The 19145-nt window shown below is 55.5% G+C and overlaps 1 protein-coding gene across 1 annotated transcript in view; it reads left to right on the top strand.

The window, feature by feature from the left end:
- Nucleotides 1-2379: 2379 nt before the first annotated feature.
- Nucleotides 2380-19145, top strand: part of LOC128950383 (chromodomain-helicase-DNA-binding protein 8-like) — a 42910-nt gene continuing 26144 nt past the window's right edge. Inside the window, 14 exon segments of the mRNA XM_054295266.1 lie at nucleotides 2380-2565; nucleotides 2663-3082; nucleotides 4835-4888; nucleotides 4999-5022; nucleotides 5148-5171; nucleotides 5328-5678; nucleotides 8736-9115; nucleotides 11840-11972; nucleotides 13158-13385; nucleotides 15212-15280; nucleotides 15395-15450; nucleotides 16892-17009; nucleotides 17667-17750; nucleotides 18733-18870. Of these exon segments, the coding sequence (XP_054151241.1) occupies nucleotides 2380-2565; nucleotides 2663-3082; nucleotides 4835-4888; nucleotides 4999-5022; nucleotides 5148-5171; nucleotides 5328-5678; nucleotides 8736-9115; nucleotides 11840-11972; nucleotides 13158-13385; nucleotides 15212-15280; nucleotides 15395-15450; nucleotides 16892-17009; nucleotides 17667-17750; nucleotides 18733-18870 (2265 nt within the window).

Raw genomic sequence — 19145 nt, 5'->3', positions numbered from 1 at the left:
CAGTTTAGGTCAGTTTGGGGTCCCAGTTACCTTGAATTTAGATCCCAGTTTGGGTCCCAGTTTGGGTCCCAGTTTGGGCCAGTTTGGGGTCCCAGTTAGTTTGAAGTCCCCATTTGGCGTCCCAGTTACCCCAAACTGGGGTCCCAGTTTGGGTCAGACTGGGGGTCCCAGTAACCCCCAGTTTGGGGGTCCCAGTTTAGGTCAGTTTGGGGTCCCAGTTACCTTGAATTTAGATCCCAGTTACCCCAGTTTGGGGCCCCAGTTTGGGCCAGTTTGGGGTCCCAGTTACCCTAAATTGGGGTCCCAGTTTGTTCCATATTGGGGTCCCAGTTTGGGCTCCCAGTTACCCTAAATCGGGGTCCCAGTTTGTTCTAAATGGGGGTCCAGTTACCCCCAGTTTGGAATCCAGTCACCCCAAATCAGGCCCCCCAGTTACCCTAAATTAGCCCCACATTGGAGTCCCAGTTTGGGCCACATTGGGGTCCCAGTTACCCCCAAAATGGGGGTCCCAGTTTGGGCCAGTTTGGGGTCCCAGTAACCCCAGATTGGGGTCCCAGTTTCCCCAGTTTGGGGTTCCATTTCCCCCCATTTTGGGGTCCCAGTTTGGGCCAGTTTGGGGTCCCAGTTACCCCAAATTTGGGGTCCCAGTTACCCCAAATTGGAGTCCCAGTTGCCCCCATTTTGGGGTTCCATTTCTCCCCATTTTGGGGTCCCAGTTGCCCCAAATGGGGGTCCCAGTTACCCCAAATTGGAGTCCCAGTTGCCCCCATTTTGGGGTTCCATTTCTCCCCATTTTGGGGTCCCAGTTTCCCCAGTTTGGGGTCCCAGTAACCCCAAATTGGGATCCCCGTTCCCCCAAATTGAGGTCCTAATTTGTCCTAAATTGGGGGTCCCACTTTGGGGTCCCAGTTAAACCAAATTGGGGTCCCAGTTTGGGCCATTTTGGGGTCCCATTTACCCCAAATTTGGCTCCCAGTTCCCCCCAGTTTGGGCTCCCCCATTTCCCCCGGTTCCTTCCCCTCTCATTTTGGGTTCAAACCCCCAATTTTGGGCTCTGGGGTCACTTTGGGGTCCCCCTGATCCCCCCCCCCCCCTTTTTTTTGTCTCTTTACAGCCTGGAGCTCCGGAGCCCCCCCAGCCTGAGGAGAGCCCCCCAAAACCCCCCAAATTCACCCCAAAACCCCCAAATTCACCCCAAAACCCCCCAAATTCACCCCAGAATCCCTCAGGACCCCCAAAACCTCCAAAATCCCTCAAATTCACCCCAAAATCCCCCCCCCCAAAAAACCCCAAATTATCCCCAAATCACCCCAAAATCCCCCTGGGACTCCCCAACCCCCCCAAATTGGGGTTGGGGACCCCCCAAATTCCCATCCAGGACCCCCCAAATCCTCCCCAAATTTCCGTTTTTGGGGTTTGGGGACCCCCAAATTCCTCAAGTTTCCATTTTTTGGGGTCAAGACCCCCCAAAATTTCCATTTTTAGGGGTCTGGACCCTTGAAGTCCCCCCAAATTTGGATTTTTAGGGGTTGGGACCCCCCAGATCTCCCCCAAACCTCCCCAAATTTTGGGTTCTCAAGGTCAGGACCCCCAAATTCCCCAAATTTTGGATTTTTGGGGGTCGGGACCCCCCAAATCTGCCTTGAAATTTGGATTTTTGGGGCTCTGGTCCCCAAATCCTGCTCAAATTTCAGATTTTTGAGGTCAGGACCCAAAGTTTTTGATTTTTGGGTTAGGTTCCCTGGAAATTCCCATTTTCTGGGGTCAGGATCCCCAAAGTCTCCTTAAATTTCAGATTTTTGGGGTCAGGATCCCCAAATCCCCCCCAAAATTTCAGATTTTTGGGGTCAGGACCCCCAAATCCTCCTCAAATTCCCATTTTTTTGGTAAGGATCCCCCAAATTCCCATTTTTTGGGCTCAGAACCCCCCAAATTCCCCATTTTTTGGGGTCAGAACCCCCTCAAATTTCCAATTTTTGGGTCAGAACCCCCCAAATTTCCGAATTTTGGGCTCAGAACCCCCCAAATTCCCATTTTTTGGGGTCAGAACCCCCTCAAATTTCCAATTTTTGGGTCAGAACCCCCCCAAATTTCCGATTTTTGGGTCAGAACCCCCCAAATTTCAGATTTTCCCCCTCAAACCCCCCACATTTCAGATTTTTGGGTCAGAACCCCCAAATTTCAGATTTTTTGGGCTCAGAACCCCCAAATTCCCATTTTTTTGGGCTCAACCCCCCCCCCAAATTTCAGCTTTTTGCCCCCAAATTCCCATTTTCGGGCTCAGACCCCCAAATTTCAGCTTTTTACCCCCAAATCTCCCGCCCCCGGAGTCCCCGCCCCCCTCCCCGATTTGCATCCCGGCGGGCCCCGCCCCCCAAGATGGCCGACCCCATCATGGACCTCTTTGACGACCCCAACCTGTTCGGCCTCGGCCCCCTCCCCCCCCGAGGAGCTGGTGGCCCCGCCCCCTGCCCCGCCCCCTCCCTCCGCGGAGGCCCCGCCCCCTCCCGACCCATTGGCCGAGGCCCTGGGGCTCTCGGGGGCGCTGGACCCGCCCCCAAACCTGCCCGAAAATCTGCCCCAAAATCTGCCCCAGAACCCCCAAAATCTGCCCCAGAACCTGCCCCAGAATCTGCCCCAGAATCTGCCCCAAAACCCCCAGAATCTGCCCCAGAATCTGCCCCCGAGCCCCGCCCAGCCCGAGCCGGAAGTGCTGAGCCAGGGCAATCCCTTCATGGGCGTGTCCGCCCCGCCCCCACAGGCCCCGCCCAAAATCGTCATCCTCAAAGCCCCGCCCCCCGCCGGGGGAGGCCCCGCCCCCGCGGCCACGCCCAACGGCGGCAAAGTCACCTTGGCCAAGGTGTTGGCCCCGCCCACCGTGCGGGCGGGGGGCGTGGCTGCGGCGGGAGGGGGCGTGGCCTCGGCAGCGGCAGCAGGGGGCGTGGCCTCAGCGGCAGGGGGCGGGGCCAGGCAGGTGAAGCAGCTGCTGCTGCAGCCCCTGAAGGCGGCGACGTCAGCGGGGGGCGGAGTCACGGCCGGGGCCACGCCCCTGAAACACCTGGGGAGCCTGGGGCCTGCACAGGTGAGGGGGGGCGGGGCCTGGGGGGCGGGGCATAGCTGGGGCCACGCCCCTGAAACACCTGGGGAGCCTGGGGCCCGCACAGGTGAGGGGGCGGGGCCTGGGGGGGTCTGGGTGTTGCCAGGTGGGGGTTGGGCGTGGCCAGGTGAGTCTGGGCGTGGCCAGGTGAGTCTGGGCGTGGCCAGGTGTGGTTTAATGATGTCCGGTTGTGCTGGGAAGCTCCACCCCAATTTCCATCCTCACTGACCACTGACCCCTGAGTGACCACTGACACTGACCAGTGACCACTGAGTGACCACTCATAGTGACCATCCTCACTGACCCCTGAGTGACCACTGACACTGACCAGTGACCACTGAGTGACCACTCATAGTGACCATCCTCACTGACCCCTGAGTGACCACTGACACTGACCAGTGACCCCTGAGTGACCACTGACATTGACCAGTGACCGCTCATAGTGACCACTCATAGTGACCATCCTCACTGACCACTGACCACTGAGTGACCACTGACACTGACCACTGACCACTGAGTGACCACGGACACTGACCAGTGACCCCTGAGTGACCACGGACACTGACCAGTGACCACTCATAGTGACCATTCGCACTGACCACTGACCCCTGAGTGACCACTGACACTGACCAGTGACCACTCACACTGACCACTCACACTGACCGCTCACACTGATTGCTGACCACTGAGTAACCACTGACCACTGAGTAACCACTGACCAGTGTCCATCCTCACACTGACCGCTGACTGACCACTGACCATTCACACTGGCCACTGACCATTGACACTGATCACTGACCATTCGCACTGGCCACTGACCATTGACACTGACCACTCATTGACCACTGACCATTCACACTGGCCACTGACCACTCACACTGACCACTCATTGACCACTGACCATTCACACTGGCCACTGACCACTCACACTGACCACTCATTGACCACTGACCATTCACACTGGCCACTGACCATTGACACTGACCACTCATTGACCACTGACCATTCACACTGGCCACTGACCACTCACACTGACCACTCATTGACCACTGACCATTCACACTGGCCACTGACCACTCACACTGACCACTCATTGACCACTGACCATTCACACTGGCCACTGACCACTCACACTGACCACTCATTGACCACTGACCATTCACACTGGCCACTGACCACTCACACTGACCACTCATTGACCACTGACCATTCACACTGGCCACTGACCACTCACACTGACCACTCACACTGACCATTCACACTGGCCACTGACCACTCACACTGACCACTCATTGACCACTGACCACTCACACTGACCACTGACCACTCACACTGACCACTCATTGACCACTGACCATTCACACTGACCACTGACCACTCACACTGACCACTCATTGACCACTGACCATTCACACTGGCCACTGACCACTCACACTGACCATTCATACTGGCCACTGACCACTCACACTGACCACTCATTGACCACTGACCATTCACACTGGCCACTGACCACTCACACTGACCACTCATTGACCACTGACCATTCACACTGGCCACTGACCATTCACACTGACCACTCATTGACCACTGACCATTCACACTGACCATTGACCACTCACTGACCACTGACCATTGTCCATCCTCGCACTGACCACTGACCCCTGAGTGACCACTGACACTGACCAGTGTCCATCCCCACACTGACCACTCACACTGACCAGTGTCCATCTGTCCTAGGGCGAGTCCAAGCGCATCACCCTGGTGCTGCAGCAGACACCGGGCCCCGGTGCCGCACCCGGCCAGCGCCACACTGACCACTGACACTGACCATTGACACTGACCATTCACACACTGACCATTCACACTGACCACTCACACTGACCAGTGTCCATCTGTCCTAGGGCGAGTCCAAGCGCATCACCCTGGTGCTGCAGCAGACACCGGGCCCCGGTGCCGCTGACTGACCATTGACACTGACCATTGACACTGACCATTCACACACTGACCCCTGAGTGACCACTGACCACTGACCAGTGTCCCTCTGTCCTAGGGCGAGTCCAAGCGCATCACCCTGGTGCTGCAGCAGACACCGGGCCCCGGTGCCGCACCCGGCCAGCGCCACACTGACCACTGACTGACCATTGACACTGACCATTCACACACTGACCATTCACACTGACCATTGACACTGACCATTGACTGACCACTGACCAGTGTCCATCTGTCCTAGGGCGAGTCCAAGCGCATCACCCTGGTGCTGCAGCAGACACCGGGCCCCGGTGCCGCACCCGGCCAGCGCCACGTCGTCCTGGGCACGCTGCCCGGCAAGCTGCTCCTGCAGGGCGGGGCCGCGGCCACGCCCGGCGCCACGCCCAAGGCCGCGCCCGGCGCCGCCCCGGCCAAGGTGGTGACCATCCAGCTGCAGGTGCAGCCCCCGGCCGCGGCCGGACAGGCGGCCGGACAGAAGATCCAGCTGCTGCAGCCCGGGGCGGGGCCCGTGGGCGTGGCCCAGGTGCCGCAGGTGGTGGGCGGGGCCGGGCAGAGGCTGACGGTGCCGCTCAAGGTGGTGCTGCAGCCGCAGGTGAGCGGGCGGGGAAACCGGGGAGCGGGCAGTTAAATTTGGGAGTGGTCAGTTAAATTTGGGAGTGGGCAGTTAAATTAGGGAGTGGTCAGTTAAATTTGGGAGTGGTCAGTTAAATTAGGGAGTGGTCAGTTAAATTTGGGAGTGGTCAGTTAAATTAGGGAGTGGTCAGTTAAATTTGGGAGCGGGCAGTTAAATTTGGGAGTGGTCAGTTAAATTTGGGAGTGGGCAGTTAAATTTGGGAGTGGGCAGTTAAATTTGGGAGTGGTCAGTTAAATTTGGGAGTGGTCAGTTAAATTTGGGAGTGGGCAGTTAAATTTGGGAGTGGGCAGTTAAATTTGGGAGTGGGCAGTTAAATTTGGGAGTGGGCAGTTAAATTAGGGAGTGGTCAGTTTGGGGTTTGGGAGTGGGCAGTTAAATTTGGGAGTGGTCAGTTAAATTTGGGAGTGGGCAGTTAAATTTGGGAGTGGTCAGTTAAATTTGGGAGTGGGCAGTTAAATTTGGGAGTGGGCAGTTAAATTTGGGAGTGGTCAGTTAAATTTGGGAGTGGGCAGTTAAATTTGGGAGTGGGCAGTTAAATTTGGGAGTGGTCAGTTAAATTTGGGAGTGGGCAGTTAAATTTGGGAGTGGGCAGTTAAATTTGGGAGTGGTCAGTTTGGGGTTTGGGAGTGGGCAGTTAAATTTGGGAGTGGTCAGTTAAATTTGGGAGTGGGCAGTTAAATTTGGGAGTGGGCAGTTAAATTTGGGAGCGGGCAGTTAAATTAGGGAGTGGTCAGTTTGGGGTGGGAGTGGGCAGTTAAATTTGGGAGTGGGCAGTTAAATTTGGGAGTGGGCAGTTAAATTTGGGAGTGGGCAGTTAAATTTGGGAGTGGTCAGTTAAATTTGGGAGTGGGCAGTTAAATTTGGGAGTGGGCAGTTAAATTTGGGAGTGGTCAGTTTGGGGTTTGGGAGTGGGCAGTTAAATTTGGGAGTGGTCAGTTAAATTTGGGAGTGGGCAGTTAAATTAGGGAGTGGTCAGTTAAATTTGGGAGCGGGCAGTTAAATTAGGGAGTGGTCAGTTTGGGGTTTGGGAGTGGTCAGTTAAATTTGGGAGTGGTCAGTTAAATTTGGGAGTGGGCAGTTAAATTTGGGAGTGGGCAGTTAAATTTGGGAGCGGGCAGTTAAATTTGGGAGCGGGCAGTTAAATTTGGGAGCGGGCAGTTAAATTTGGGAGTGGTCAGTTAAATTTGGGAGTGGTCAGTTAAATTAGGGAGTGGTCAGTTTGGGGTGGGAGTGGTCAGTTAAATTAGGGAGCGGTCAGTTAAATTTGGGAGTGGGCAGTTAAATTAGGGAGTGGTCAGTTAAATTAGGGAGTGGTCAGTTAAATTTGGGAGTGGTCAGTTTGGGGTTTGGGAGTGGTCAGTTAAATTTGGGAGTGGTCAGTTAAATTTGGGAGTGGTCAGTTAAATTTGGGAGTGGGCAGTTAAATTTGGGAGTGGGCAGTTAAATTAGGGAGTGGGCAGTTAAATTAGGGAGTGGGCAGTTAAATTTGGGAGTGGTCAGTGTGGGGTGGGAGTGGTCAGTTAAATTTGGGAGTGGTCAGTGTGGAATAGGAGTGGTCAGTGTGGGGTGGGAGTGGTCAGTGTGGGGTGGGAGTGGTCAGTGTGGATTTGGAGTGGTCAGTGTGGGGTGGGAGTGGTCAGTGTGGGGTGGGGGTGGTCATTTGGGGTGATGGTCAGTTGGGTTTGGGAGTGGTCAGTGTGGGGTCAGAGTGGTCAGTTGGGTTTGGGAGTGGTCATTTGGGGTGATGGTCAGTTGTGTTTGGGAGTGGTCAGTTGGGTTTGTGGTGATGGTCAGTTGGGTTCGGGAGTGGTCAGTTGTGTTTGGGAGCGGTCAGCGTGGGGTGGGAGCGCTCAGTTGGGTTTGCGGTGGTGGTCAGTTGGGTTCGGGAGTGGTCAGTTGTGTTTGGGAGCGGTCAGTGTGGGGTTTGGGAGTGGTCAGTTTGGGGTTTGGGAGCGGTCAGTTTGGGGTTTGGGAGCGGTCAGTTTGGGGTTTGGGAGCGGTCAGTTGTGTTTGGGAGCGGTCAGTTGGGTTTGCAGTGGTGGTCAGTTGTGTTCGGGAGTGGTCAGTTGTGTTTGGGAGCGGTCAGTGTGGGGTTTGGGAGTGGTCAGTTTGGGGTTTGGGAGCGGTCAGTTTGGGGTTTGGGAGTGGTCAGTTGGGTTTGGGAGCGGTCAGTTGGGTTTGCGGCGGTGGTCACTTGGGTTTGCGGTGGTGGTCAGTTGTGTTCGGGAGTGGTCAGTTTGGGGTTTGGGAGCGGTCAGTTGGGTTTGTGGTGATGGTCAGTTGGGTTTGGGAGCGCTCAGTTGGGTTTGTGGTGATGGTCAGTTGGGTTTGGGAGCGGTCAGCGTGGGGTGGGAGCAGTCAGTTGGGTTTGCGGCGGTGGTCAGTTGGGTTTGTGGTGATGGTCAGTTGTGTTTGGGAGCGGTCAGCGTGGGGTGGGAGCGGTCACTTGGGTTTGCGGCGGTGGTCAGTTGGGTTTGGGAGTGGTCAGTTGGGTTTGCGGTGATGGTCAGTTGGGTTTGTGGTGATGGTCAGTTGTGTTTGGGAGCGGTCAGCGTGGGGTGGGAGCGGTCACTTGGGTTTGCGGCGGTGGTCAGTTGGGTTTGGGAGCGGTCACTTGGGTTTGCGGCGGTGGTCAGTTGGGTTTGGGAGTGGTCAGTTGGGTTTGCGGTGATGGTCAGTTGGGTTTGTGGCGGTGGTCAGTTGTGTTTGGGAGCGGTCAGTTTGGGGTTTGGGAGCGGTCAGTTGTGTTTGCGGTGGTGGTCAGTTGTGTTTGGGAGCGGTCAGTTGGGTTTGCGGCGGTGGTCAGTTGTGTTCGGGAGTGGTCAGTTGTGTTTGGGAGCGGTCAGTGTGGGGTTTGGGAGTGGTCAGTTGTGTTTGGGAGCGGTCAGTTTGGGGTTTGGGAGCGGTCAGTTGGGTTTGCGGCGGTGGTCAGTTCAATTTGGCGTGCCGGTCGCCATCCCACCGCGGCGGTCACTCCTCACCGACCGCTGCCCCCCCCCCCCCCCCCCCCCCCAGGCCAGCTCCTCCTCCGGCCCCGCCTCCTCCTCGGGCCTCTCGGTGGTCAAGGTGCTGAGCGGCTCCGAGGTGACCGCGCTGACCGGCGCCCCCGCGCCGTCCCCGCGCGCGGCCGCGGCCGCGGACGAGAGCCGGCGGCTGGAGCACCAGAAGAAGCAGGAGAAGGCGAACCGCATCGTGGCCGAGGCCATCGCGCGCGCCCGCGCCCGCGGCGAGCAGAACATCCCGCGCGTGCTCAACGAGGACGAGCTGCCCAGCGTGCGGCCCGAGGACGAGGGCGACCGCAAGCGCCGGCGCAAGGACAGGGCGGCCGCGGGCAAGGAGGAGCGGCCGCGGCGCGGCAAGGGGCAGGGACGCAGCAAGGCCAGGGCCAAGGCCAGGTGAGGAACCGGGGCGCGGCGGTCGTCAAGGGTCGGCCATCGAAGCTTGGTGTCCGTCGCGGTGTTGGTGGTCATCAAAGTTTGGTGGTCGTCAAGGGTCGGTGGTCATCAAAGATTTGGCCTTGGTGGTCATCAAAATCTGGTCTTGCTGATCATCAAACTTTAGTCTCGGTGGTCATCAAAACTTGGTTTCCATCATGGTCACCCTTGGTCTTGGTGGTCATCAAAGTTTGGGGTTTGTTATGGTCAACCTTGGTCTTGATGGGCATCTTGATGGGCTTGGTGGTCATCAACGCTTGCTGTCCATCACGGTGTTGGTGGTCATCAAAGTTTGGTGGTCATCAAGGGTCGGTGGTCATCAAAGTTTGGCCTTGGCGGTCATCGGAGCTTGGTGTCCGTCGCGGTGTTGGTGGTCATCAAAGTTTGGTGGTCATCAAGGGTCGGTGGTCATCAAAGTTTGGTGGTCATCAAGGGTCGGTGGTCATCAAAGTTTGGTCTTGGCGGTCATCGAAGCTTGGTGTCCATCACGGTGTTGGTGGTCATCAAAGTTTGGTGGTCATCAAGGGTCGGTGGTCATCAAAGTTTGGTCTTGGCGGTCATCGAAGCTTGGTGTCCATCACGGTGTTGGTGGTCATCAAAGTTTGGTGGTCATCAAGGGTCGGTGGTCATCGAAGTTTGGTCTTGGTGGTCATCAAAGCTTGGTGTCCATCACGGTGTTGGTGGTCATCAAAGTTTGGTGGTCATCAAGGGTCGGTGGTCATCGAAGTTTGGTCTTGGTGGTCATCGAAGCTTGGTGTCCGTCACGGTGTTGGTGGTCATCAAAGTTTGGTGGTCATCAAGGGTCGGTGGTCATCAAAGTTTGGTCTTGGTGGTCATCTAAGCTTGGTGTCCATCACGGTGTTGGTGGTCATCAAAGTTTAGACTTGGCGGTCATCAAACTTCAGTGGTGGTCATCAAAGCTTGGTGTTGGTGGTCATCAAAGTTTAGCGGTCATCAGAGGTTGGTGGTCGTGAAAACTTGGTGTCCATCAGGGTCTCAGTGGTCATCAAAGCTTGGTGTCCGTTGTGCTCGTGGTGGTCATCAAAGCTTGGTGTCCATCATGGTGTTGGTGGTCATCAAAACTGGGCGTCCGTGGGGGTCAATCTTGGTTTTGGTGGTCATCAAAACTTGGTGTCCATCATGGTCAACCTTGGTCCTGGTGGTCATCAAAGCTTGGTGTCCATCGTGGTGTTGGTGGCCATCAAAGTTTTGGGTTTGTAGTGGTCAACCTCGGTCTTGATGGGCATCTTGATGGGCGTGGTGGTCATCACAACTTGGTGTCCATCACGGTCAGCCTTGGTCTTGGTGGTCATCAAAGCTTGGTGTCCATCAAGGTCTTGGGGTCATCAGAGGTTGGTGTCCATTGTGGTCAGTCTTGGTCTTGATGGTCATCAAAACTTGGTGGGGTCAGTTGGTCACTCAGTGGTCACTCAGTGGTCACCCAGTGGTCACTCAGGGCCGTTTTGGGCCATTTTAGGGCCATTTTTGGTGGGATTTTATTGGGGATTTTTGGGTTTTTGGTCAGCGGTCACTCAGTGGTCAGTGGTCACCCAGTGGTCACTCAAGGCCATTTTAGGGCCATTTTTTGGGGGATTTTTTGGGGGATTTTTGCGTTTTTGGTCAGTGGTCACTCAGTGGTCAGTGGTCACTCAGGGCCATTTTAGGGCCATTTTTTGGGGGATTTTTTGGGGGATTTTTGTAGTTTTGGTCAGCGGTCACTCAGTGGTCAGTGGTCACTCAGTGGTCACTCAGGACCATTTAGGGCCATTTTAGGGCCATTTTTGGGGGGATTTTTTTGGGATTTTTGTGTTTTTGGTCAGTGGTCACTCAGTGGTCACTCAGCGGTCACTCAGGGCCATTTTAGGGCCATTTTTTGGGGGATTTTTGTGTTTTTGGTCAGCGGTCACTCGTTGGTCACTCGGGGCCATTTTAGGGCCATTTTTGGTGGGATTTTTTGGGGGATTTTTGCGTTTTTGGTCAGCGGTCACTCAGTGGTCAGTGGTCACTCAGTGGTCACTCAGGACCATTTAGGGCCATTTTAGGGCCATTTTTTGGGGGATTTTTTGTGGGATTTTTACGTTTTTGGTCAGTGGTCACTCAGTGGTCAGTGGTCACTCAAGGCCATTTTAGGGCCATTTTTGGTGGGATTTTTTGGGGGATTTTTGCGTTTTTGGTCAGCGGTCACTCAGTGGTCAGTGGTCACTCAGTGGTCACTCAGGGCCATTTAGGGCCATTTTAGGGCCATTTTTGGGGGGATTTTTTTAGGGATTTTTGTGTTTTTGGTCAGTGGTCACTCAGTGGTCAGTGGTCACTCAGGGCCATTTTAGAGCCATTTTTTGTGGGATTTTTTGTGGGATTTTTACGTTTTTGGTCAGTGGTCACTCAGTGGTCAGTGGTCACGCAGTGGTCACTCAAGGCCATTTTAGGGCCATTTTTGGTGGGATTTTTTTGGGATTTTTGTGTTTTTGGTCAGTGGTCACTCAGTGGTCACTCAGCGGTCACTCAGGGCCATTTTAGGGCCATTTTTTGGGGGATTTTTGTGTGTTTGGTCAGTGGTCACTCAGTGGTCACTCGTTGGTCACTCAGGGCCATTTTAGGGCCATTTTTGGTGGGATTTTTTGGGGGATTTTTGTGTTTTTGGTCAGCGGTCACTCGGTGGTCACTCGGTGGTCACTCTGTCCGCAGCACCATCACGCCGGTGGTCAGCAAGAAGCGCAAGCGCAACGCCAGCTCGGACAACTCGGACTCGGAGGCGCTGCCGGCGCCGTCCCCGCGCCAGGACGACGACGGCGGGGGAGGGGGCGGGGGCGGAGTCCAGGTGAGACGGGGCGGGGTCACCTGGGGAGGGTGGGGTCACCTAGATGGGCGTGGTCACCTGGGTGTGGTCACCTGCACCAGGTGTGGTCACCTGGATATGTGAGGTCACCCGGGTGGGTGTGGTCCCCTAGGTGGGCGTGGTCACCTGGCCAGGTGTGGTCACCTGAGGTGGGTGTGGTTACCTGGATGGGTGGAGTCACCTGCTCTGGGTCACCTGGCTGTTTGAGCCCACCTGGTGGGGTGTGTTTTACCTGCACGTGTCCCACCTGAGGTGGGTGTGTCCCACCCGTGTGTCCCACCTGAATTGGGCGTGTCCCGCCTGTCCACGTCCCACCTGTGTCTGTCTCACCTGTCCGTGTCCCACCTGTCCGTGTCCCACCTGTCCGGCCGTGTCCCACCTGTGTCTGTCCCGCCTGTGTCTGTCCCACCTGTCCCATCCCACCTGTCCGTGTCCCACCTGTGTCTGTCCCACCTGTCCCATCCCACCTGTCCCATCCCACCTGTGTCTGTCCCACCTGTGTCTGTCCCGCCTGTGTCTGTCCCACCTGTCCCATCCCACCTGTCCGTGTCCCACCTGTGTCTGTCCCGCCTGTGTCTGTCCCACCTGTCCGTGTCCCACCTGTGTCTGTCCCACCTGTCCCATCCCACCTGTCCCTTACCTGTAGGAAGGTCATTCCAGCCGCCAGGTGAAGCGCAAGAAGCTCACGGAGGAGCTGGACACGGAGCTGTGTCCCACCACACTGTCCATCTGTCCATCTGTCCATCCATGTCTCACCTGTCCCACCTGTCTCACCTGTCCGTATCTCACCTGTCCATGTCTCACCTGCAGAAGCGGCGCTCAAACCGGCAGGTGAAGCGCAAGAAGCGCACGGAGGACCTGGACATGGAGCTGTGTCCCACCACACTGTCCATCTGTCCATCTGTCCATGTCTCACCTGTCCCACCTGTCCATGTCCCATGTCTCACCTGTCCCATCTCACCTGTCCCCCCAGAAGCGGCGCTCGAACCGGCAGGTGAAGCGCAAGAAGCGCACGGAGGACCTGGACACGGAGCTGTGTCCCACCACACTGTCCATCTGTCCATCTCTCACCCGTCCATCTGTCCATCCATATCTCACCTGTCCCACCTGTCTCACCTGTCCGTATCTCACCTGCCCGTATCTCACCTGTCCGTGTCTCACCTGCAGAAGCGGCGCTCGAACCGGCAGGTGAAGCGCAAGAAGTACACGGAGGACCTGGACATCAAGCTGACGGACGACGAGGAGCTGGACGAGGAGCTGGACGTGACCGGACCGGCGGCGGCGGCGCGGCCGGAGAGCGCCGACCACGAGCGGCCGCCGGCGCCGAGCGCGCCCAGCGCGGGCACGGACGGCGAGGGCGCGGACGCGGCGCTGCCCTCCATGCAGTTCTTCGTGGTGGGTGGCCTTCGTCACCTTCATCCTCCTCATCCTCGCCTTCGTCTTCATCTCTATCTTCATCCTTATCTTCATCCTTATCTTCATCTTCATCCTTATCTTCATCCTCACCTTCATCTTCTCCGTCTTTGTCACCTCCCTGCCCTCCATGCAGTTCTTCGTGGTGGGTGGCCTTCGTCACCTTCATCCTCCTCATCCTCACCTTCATCTTCATCCTTATCTTCATCCTCACCTTCATCTTCATCCTTATCTTCATCTTCATCCCTATCTTTATCCTTATCTTCATCTTCATCTTTATCTTCTCCATCTCGGTCATCTCCCTGCCCTCCATGCAGTTCTTCGTGGTGGGTGGCCTTCGTCACCTTCATCATCTTCATCCTCGCCTTCATCTTCATCCCTATCTTCATCCTCACCTTCATCTTCATCCTTATCTTCATCTTCATCCCTATCTTTATCCTTATCTTCATCTTCATCTTTATCTTCTCCATCTCGGTCATCTCCCTGCCCTCCATGCAGTTCTTCATGGTGGGTGGCCTTCATCATCTTCATCATCTTCATCCTCGCCTTCATCTTCATCCTTATCTTCATCTTCATCCTTATCTTCATCTTCATCCTTATCTTCATGTTCATCTTCATCTTTGTCCTCTCCATCTCGGTCGTCTCCCTGCCCTCCACGCAGTTCTTCGTGGTGGGTGGTTGTCATCTTCGTCTTCATCCTCATCATCCTCTTCGTAGTCATTCTTGGCTCGTTTACGTTCCCGGCCTTTGTCTCCATCATCTTCATCACCTCCGTTTCCACGGCCTCTCTCCATCTCCGTGACCTTCATCCCCATCATCTTCGTCACCTTCTCCATCTCCGTGATCTTCCTCACTGTCTTCACCACCTTCATCCTCCTCACCTTCTCCACCACCTTCATCCTCCTCACCTTCTCCATCTCCATGACCTGCCTCACCTTCTCCTCCACCTTCATCCTCCTCACCTTCTCCTCCACCTTCATCCTCCTCACCTCCTCCATCTCCATGACCTTCCTCACCTTCTCCACCACCTTCATCCTCCTCACCTCCTCCATCTCCATGACCTTCCTCACCTCCTCCTCCACCTTCATCCTCCTCACCTCCTCCATCTCCATGACCTTCCTCACCTTCTCCACCACCTTCATCCTCCTCACCTCCTCCATCTCCATGACCTTCCTCACCTTCTCCTCCACCTTCATCCTCCTCACCTTCTCCTCCACCTTCATCCTCCTCACCTCCCCCACCTTCATCCTCCTCACCTCCTCCATCTCCATGACCTGCCTCGTCTTCTCCTCCACCTTCATCCTCCTCACCTCCTCCATCTCCATGACCTTCCTCACCTCCTCCACCACCTTCATCCTCCTCACCTTCTCCTCCACCTTCATCCTCCTCACCTCCTCCACCACCTTCATCCTCCTCACCTCCTCCATCTCCATGACCTTCCTCACCTTCTCCTCCACCTTCATCCTCCTCACCTCCTCCATCTCCATGACCTTCCTCACCTTCTCCTCCACCTTCATCCTCCTCACCTCCCCCACCTTCATCCTCCTCACCTCCTCCATCTCCATGACCTGCCTCGTCTTCTCCTCCACCTTCATCTTCCTCACCTTCTCCTTCACCTTCATCCTCCTCATCTTCTCCATCTCCATGACCTTCCTCACCTTCTCCTCCACCTTCATCCTCCTCACCTTCTCCTCCACCTTCATCCTCCTCACCTCCTCCACCTCCACGCCCTTCATCCCCATCCCACGGCCTTCATCCCCGTGGCCTTCCTCCTCCTCACCCTCCTCCTCCTCCTCCTCCTGGCGCAGGAGAACCCGAGCGAGGAGGACGCGGCCATCGTGGACAAGGTGCTGTCCATGCGCGTGGTCAAGAAGGAGGTCAGTGCCCCGGTGGTCACTCCGTGGTCACTCCCGTGGCCTGGGGGGGGGGGGGTGTGGTGGCCTCCCGGCCTTCGTCCCCACCCTCATCGTCCTCGCCCTCCTCGCCCGCAGCTGCCGTCGGGACAGTTGGTGGAGGCCGAGGAGTTCTTCGTCAAGTACAAGAACTAGTGAGTGGTCACTCGGGGTCATTTATGGTCACTCGGGGTCACTCGGGGTCACTCGGGGTCATTTATGGTCACTCGGGGTCATTTATGGTCACTCGGGGTCACTCCTGGTCACTCGGGGTCACTCGGGGTCATTCGGGGTCACTCGTGGTCATTCGGGGTCAGTTTGGGGTCATTTGGGGTCGGTTTGGGGTCATTTTGCGTCGGTTTGGAGCCATTGGTCATTTGGGGTCATTTGGGGTCACTCGTGGCCATTTGGGGTCACTTGTGGTCAGTTGGGGTCACTCGTGGTCATTCATGGTCACTCGTGGTCATTCATGGTCACTCGTGGTCATTTGGGGTCGGTTTGGGGTCATTTGGGGTCGGTTTGGGGCCATTGGTCATTTGGGGTCATTTGGGGTCACTTGTGGCCATTTGGGGTCACTCGTGGTCAGTTGGGGTCACTCGGGGTCACTCGGGGACTCGGGGTCACTTGTGGCCATTTACGGTCACTCGTGGTCATTTGGGGTCGGTTTGGGGCCATTGGTCATTTGGGGTCATTTGGGGTCACTCGTGGTCACTTATGGTCATTTGGGGTCAGTTCTGGTCATTTATGGTCAGTTGTCATTTGGGGTCACTCGGGGTCACTCGGGGTCATTTGGGATCAGTTCTGGTCATTCGTGGTCACTCGTGGTCAGTCGGGGTCAGCTTGGGGTCAGTTTGGGGTCATTTTGGGTCGGTTTGGGGTTGGTTTGGGGTCACTCGCGGTCATTCGGGGTGACTTGTGGTCACTCGCGGTCACTCGCGGTCACTCGCGGTCACTCGCGGTCACCTGGCCCCGCCCCCAGCTCGTACCTGCCCTGCGAGTGGGCGACGATGGCGCAGCCGGAGAGGGGCGGCTTTGGGGCATTTTGGGGTCATTTTGGGCCATTTTGGGACATTTTATGGCGTTTTGGGGCATTTTGGGGTAATTTTGTGTGTTTTGAGCTCGGTTTTTGTTGATTTCGGGGTCGTTTTGGGGTTGGTTTCGGGCAGTTTGGGGTTGTTTTTGCTCATTTCAGGGTAATTTTTGGGGTGTTTTGGGATCGTTTTGGGATCATTTTCAGGTGGTTTTGGGGCATTTTTGTGTCATTTTGGGGTGGTTTTAGGTCATTTTGGGGTCGTTTTTAGGCATTCCGCGCTCACTCTTTCTGGGGCGTTTTGGGGTTGTTTTACGCTGATTTTGGGGTGGTTTTGGGCCATTTTTGGGCATTTTGGGATCCGTTTCTGGGCGTTTTGGGTTAGTTTTTGCTCATTTTGGGGTCGTTTTTGCTCGCGCTGGGGCAGTTTCGGGGCGGTTTTGGGGCATTTTGGAGCGGTTTTGGTGTCGTTTTTGCTCATTTTGGGGCCGTTTTTGGGTCATTTTTGGGGTGACCTTGTGATTGGCTGTGGAGGGGGCGTGGCCCTCACCTGGCCCCGCCCCCAGCTCGTACCTGCACTGCGAGTGGGCGACGATCGCGCAGCTGGAGAAGGACAAACGCATCCACCAGAAGCTGAAGCGCTTCAAGACCAAAATGAACCAAATGCGGCACTTCTTCCACGAGGTTCGGGCTGAAACCCGGGGATTTTGGGAAAAAACGGGGGGTTGGGGAAAAAAATTGGGGTTTTTTGGGGGAAAAATGGGGTTTTTTTGGGGAAAAAATGGGGTTTTTTGTGGGAAAATTAGATTTTTGAGGGGTTTTTTGGAGGAGGGGGAAGAGGGGTTTTGGGGAAAAACCAGTTTTTTTAAAGGGGAAAAATTAGGTTTTTTTGGCGGGGGGGGGGGGAAATGGGGATTTTTTGGGGAAAAAATTGGGGATTTTTGGGAAAAAAAGGGGTTTTTTGGGAAAAAAAAATGGGTTTTTTGGGGGGAAAATTTGAAGTTTTTTGGGGGTAAAAATGATGGTATTTTGGAGAGGGAAAAATGAGGTTTTGGGGGAGTAATAAGTATTTAGGGTAAAAGTTGGGGGTTTTGAGAGAAAATAGGGATTTTTTGGGGAAAAAATGCAGGGTTTTGTTGGGAGAAATGAGGCTTTTTTGGGGGGAAAAAATGGAGGTTTTTTGGAGGAAAAATTGGGGTTTTTTGGGGGAAAATTGGGAGTTTTGAGGGGAGAAAATTGGGGATTTTTTGGGAAAAAATTGGGAATATTTTTGAGGAACAGCAGGGAACCGGGGGAAGAGGAGTATTTGGGGTGAAAAATGAGGATTTTGGGTTTTTCCAGGACGAGGAGCCCTTCAACCCCGACTACGTGGAGGTCGATCGGATCCTGGACGAGTCGCACAGCGTGGACAAGGACAACGGCGAGGTCCGGGGCCAAAACGGGGCAAAAAACGGCGATTTTGGGGGTGGGGGCAAAAAATGGGGCAAAAAACGGCGATTTTGGGGGTGGGGGCAAAAAATGGGGCAAAAAATGGGGCAAAAAATGGGGATTTTGGGGGTGTTAGAGAGCAGGTGTGTCTCTCCCCAGCCCGTGGTGTATTACCTGGTGCAATGGGGGTTACCTGGGGCAGTTACCTGTGCAGGTGTCGTTACCTGTGTACAGGTGTGACTCACCTGTGCAGGTGTGTCTCTCCCCAGCCCGTGGTGTATTACCTGGTGCAATGGTGCTCGTTGCCGTATGAGGACAGCACCTGGGAGCTGCAGGAGGGGTTACCTGTATCCAGGTGTGAATCACCTGTCAGTTACCTGACCAGGTGTGTTACCTGTCTCACCTGTGCAGCCCGTGGTGTATTACCTGGTGCAATGGTGCTCGTTGCCGTATGAGGACAGCACCTGGGAGCTGCAGGAGGGGTTACCTGTATCCAGGTGTGAATCACCTGTCAGTTACCTGACCAGGTGTGTTACCTGTCTCACCTGTGCAGCCCGTGGTGTATTACCTGGTGAAATGGTGCTCGTTGCCGTATGAGGACAGCACCTGGGAGCTGCAGGAGGGGTTACCTGTATCCAGGTGTGAATCACCTGTCAGTTACCTGACCAGGTGTGTTACCTGTCTCACCTGTGCAGCCCGTGGTGTATTACCTGGTGCAATGGTGCTCGTTGCCGTATGAGGACAGCACCTGGGAGCTGCAGGAGGGGTTACCTGTATCCAGGTGTGAATCACCTGTCAGTTACCTGACCAGGTGTGTCACCTGTCTCACCTGTGCAGCCCGTGGTGTATTACCTGGTGAAATGGTGCTCGTTGCCGTATGAGGACAGCACCTGGGAGCTGCAGGAGGGGTTACCTGTATCCAGGTGTGAATCACCTGTCAGTTACCTGACCAGGTGTGTCACCTGTCTCACCTGTGCAGCCCGTGGTGTATTACCTGGTGAAATGGTGCTCGTTGCCGTATGAGGACAGCACCTGGGAGCTGCAGGAGGACGTGGACGAGGCCAAGGTGGCCGAGTTCAAGCGGATCCAGGCGCGGCACCCCGAGCTCAAGAGACAGGTGAGGCCACGCCCCCGCGCGCAGGTGAGGCCACGCCCACCTTTAATGCGAGCTGTGCTGCCGTACAGGTGAGCTCTGTGGCTATACAGGTGTTTTACCTGTCTCTCGTTTTAATCTCACCTGCGCTTCACCCGTGTTTTACCTGTATGGGTTATCTCACCTGTGTTTCACCTGTGTCTCACCTGTCACTCACCTGTGTGACTCACCTGTACCTTACCTGTATATCTCACCTGTATATCTCGCCTGTATATCTCACCCGTGTCTCACCTGTGTCT

The sequence above is a fragment of the Melozone crissalis genome, unplaced genomic scaffold, assembly GCF_028551555.1.
Source record: "Melozone crissalis strain CALT ecotype California unplaced genomic scaffold, PUWL_Pcris_2 ptg000567l_1, whole genome shotgun sequence".
NCBI classification, from domain to species: Eukaryota; Metazoa; Chordata; class Aves; order Passeriformes; family Passerellidae; genus Melozone; species Melozone crissalis.
This window is presented reverse-complemented; position numbering and strand designations above follow the sequence as displayed.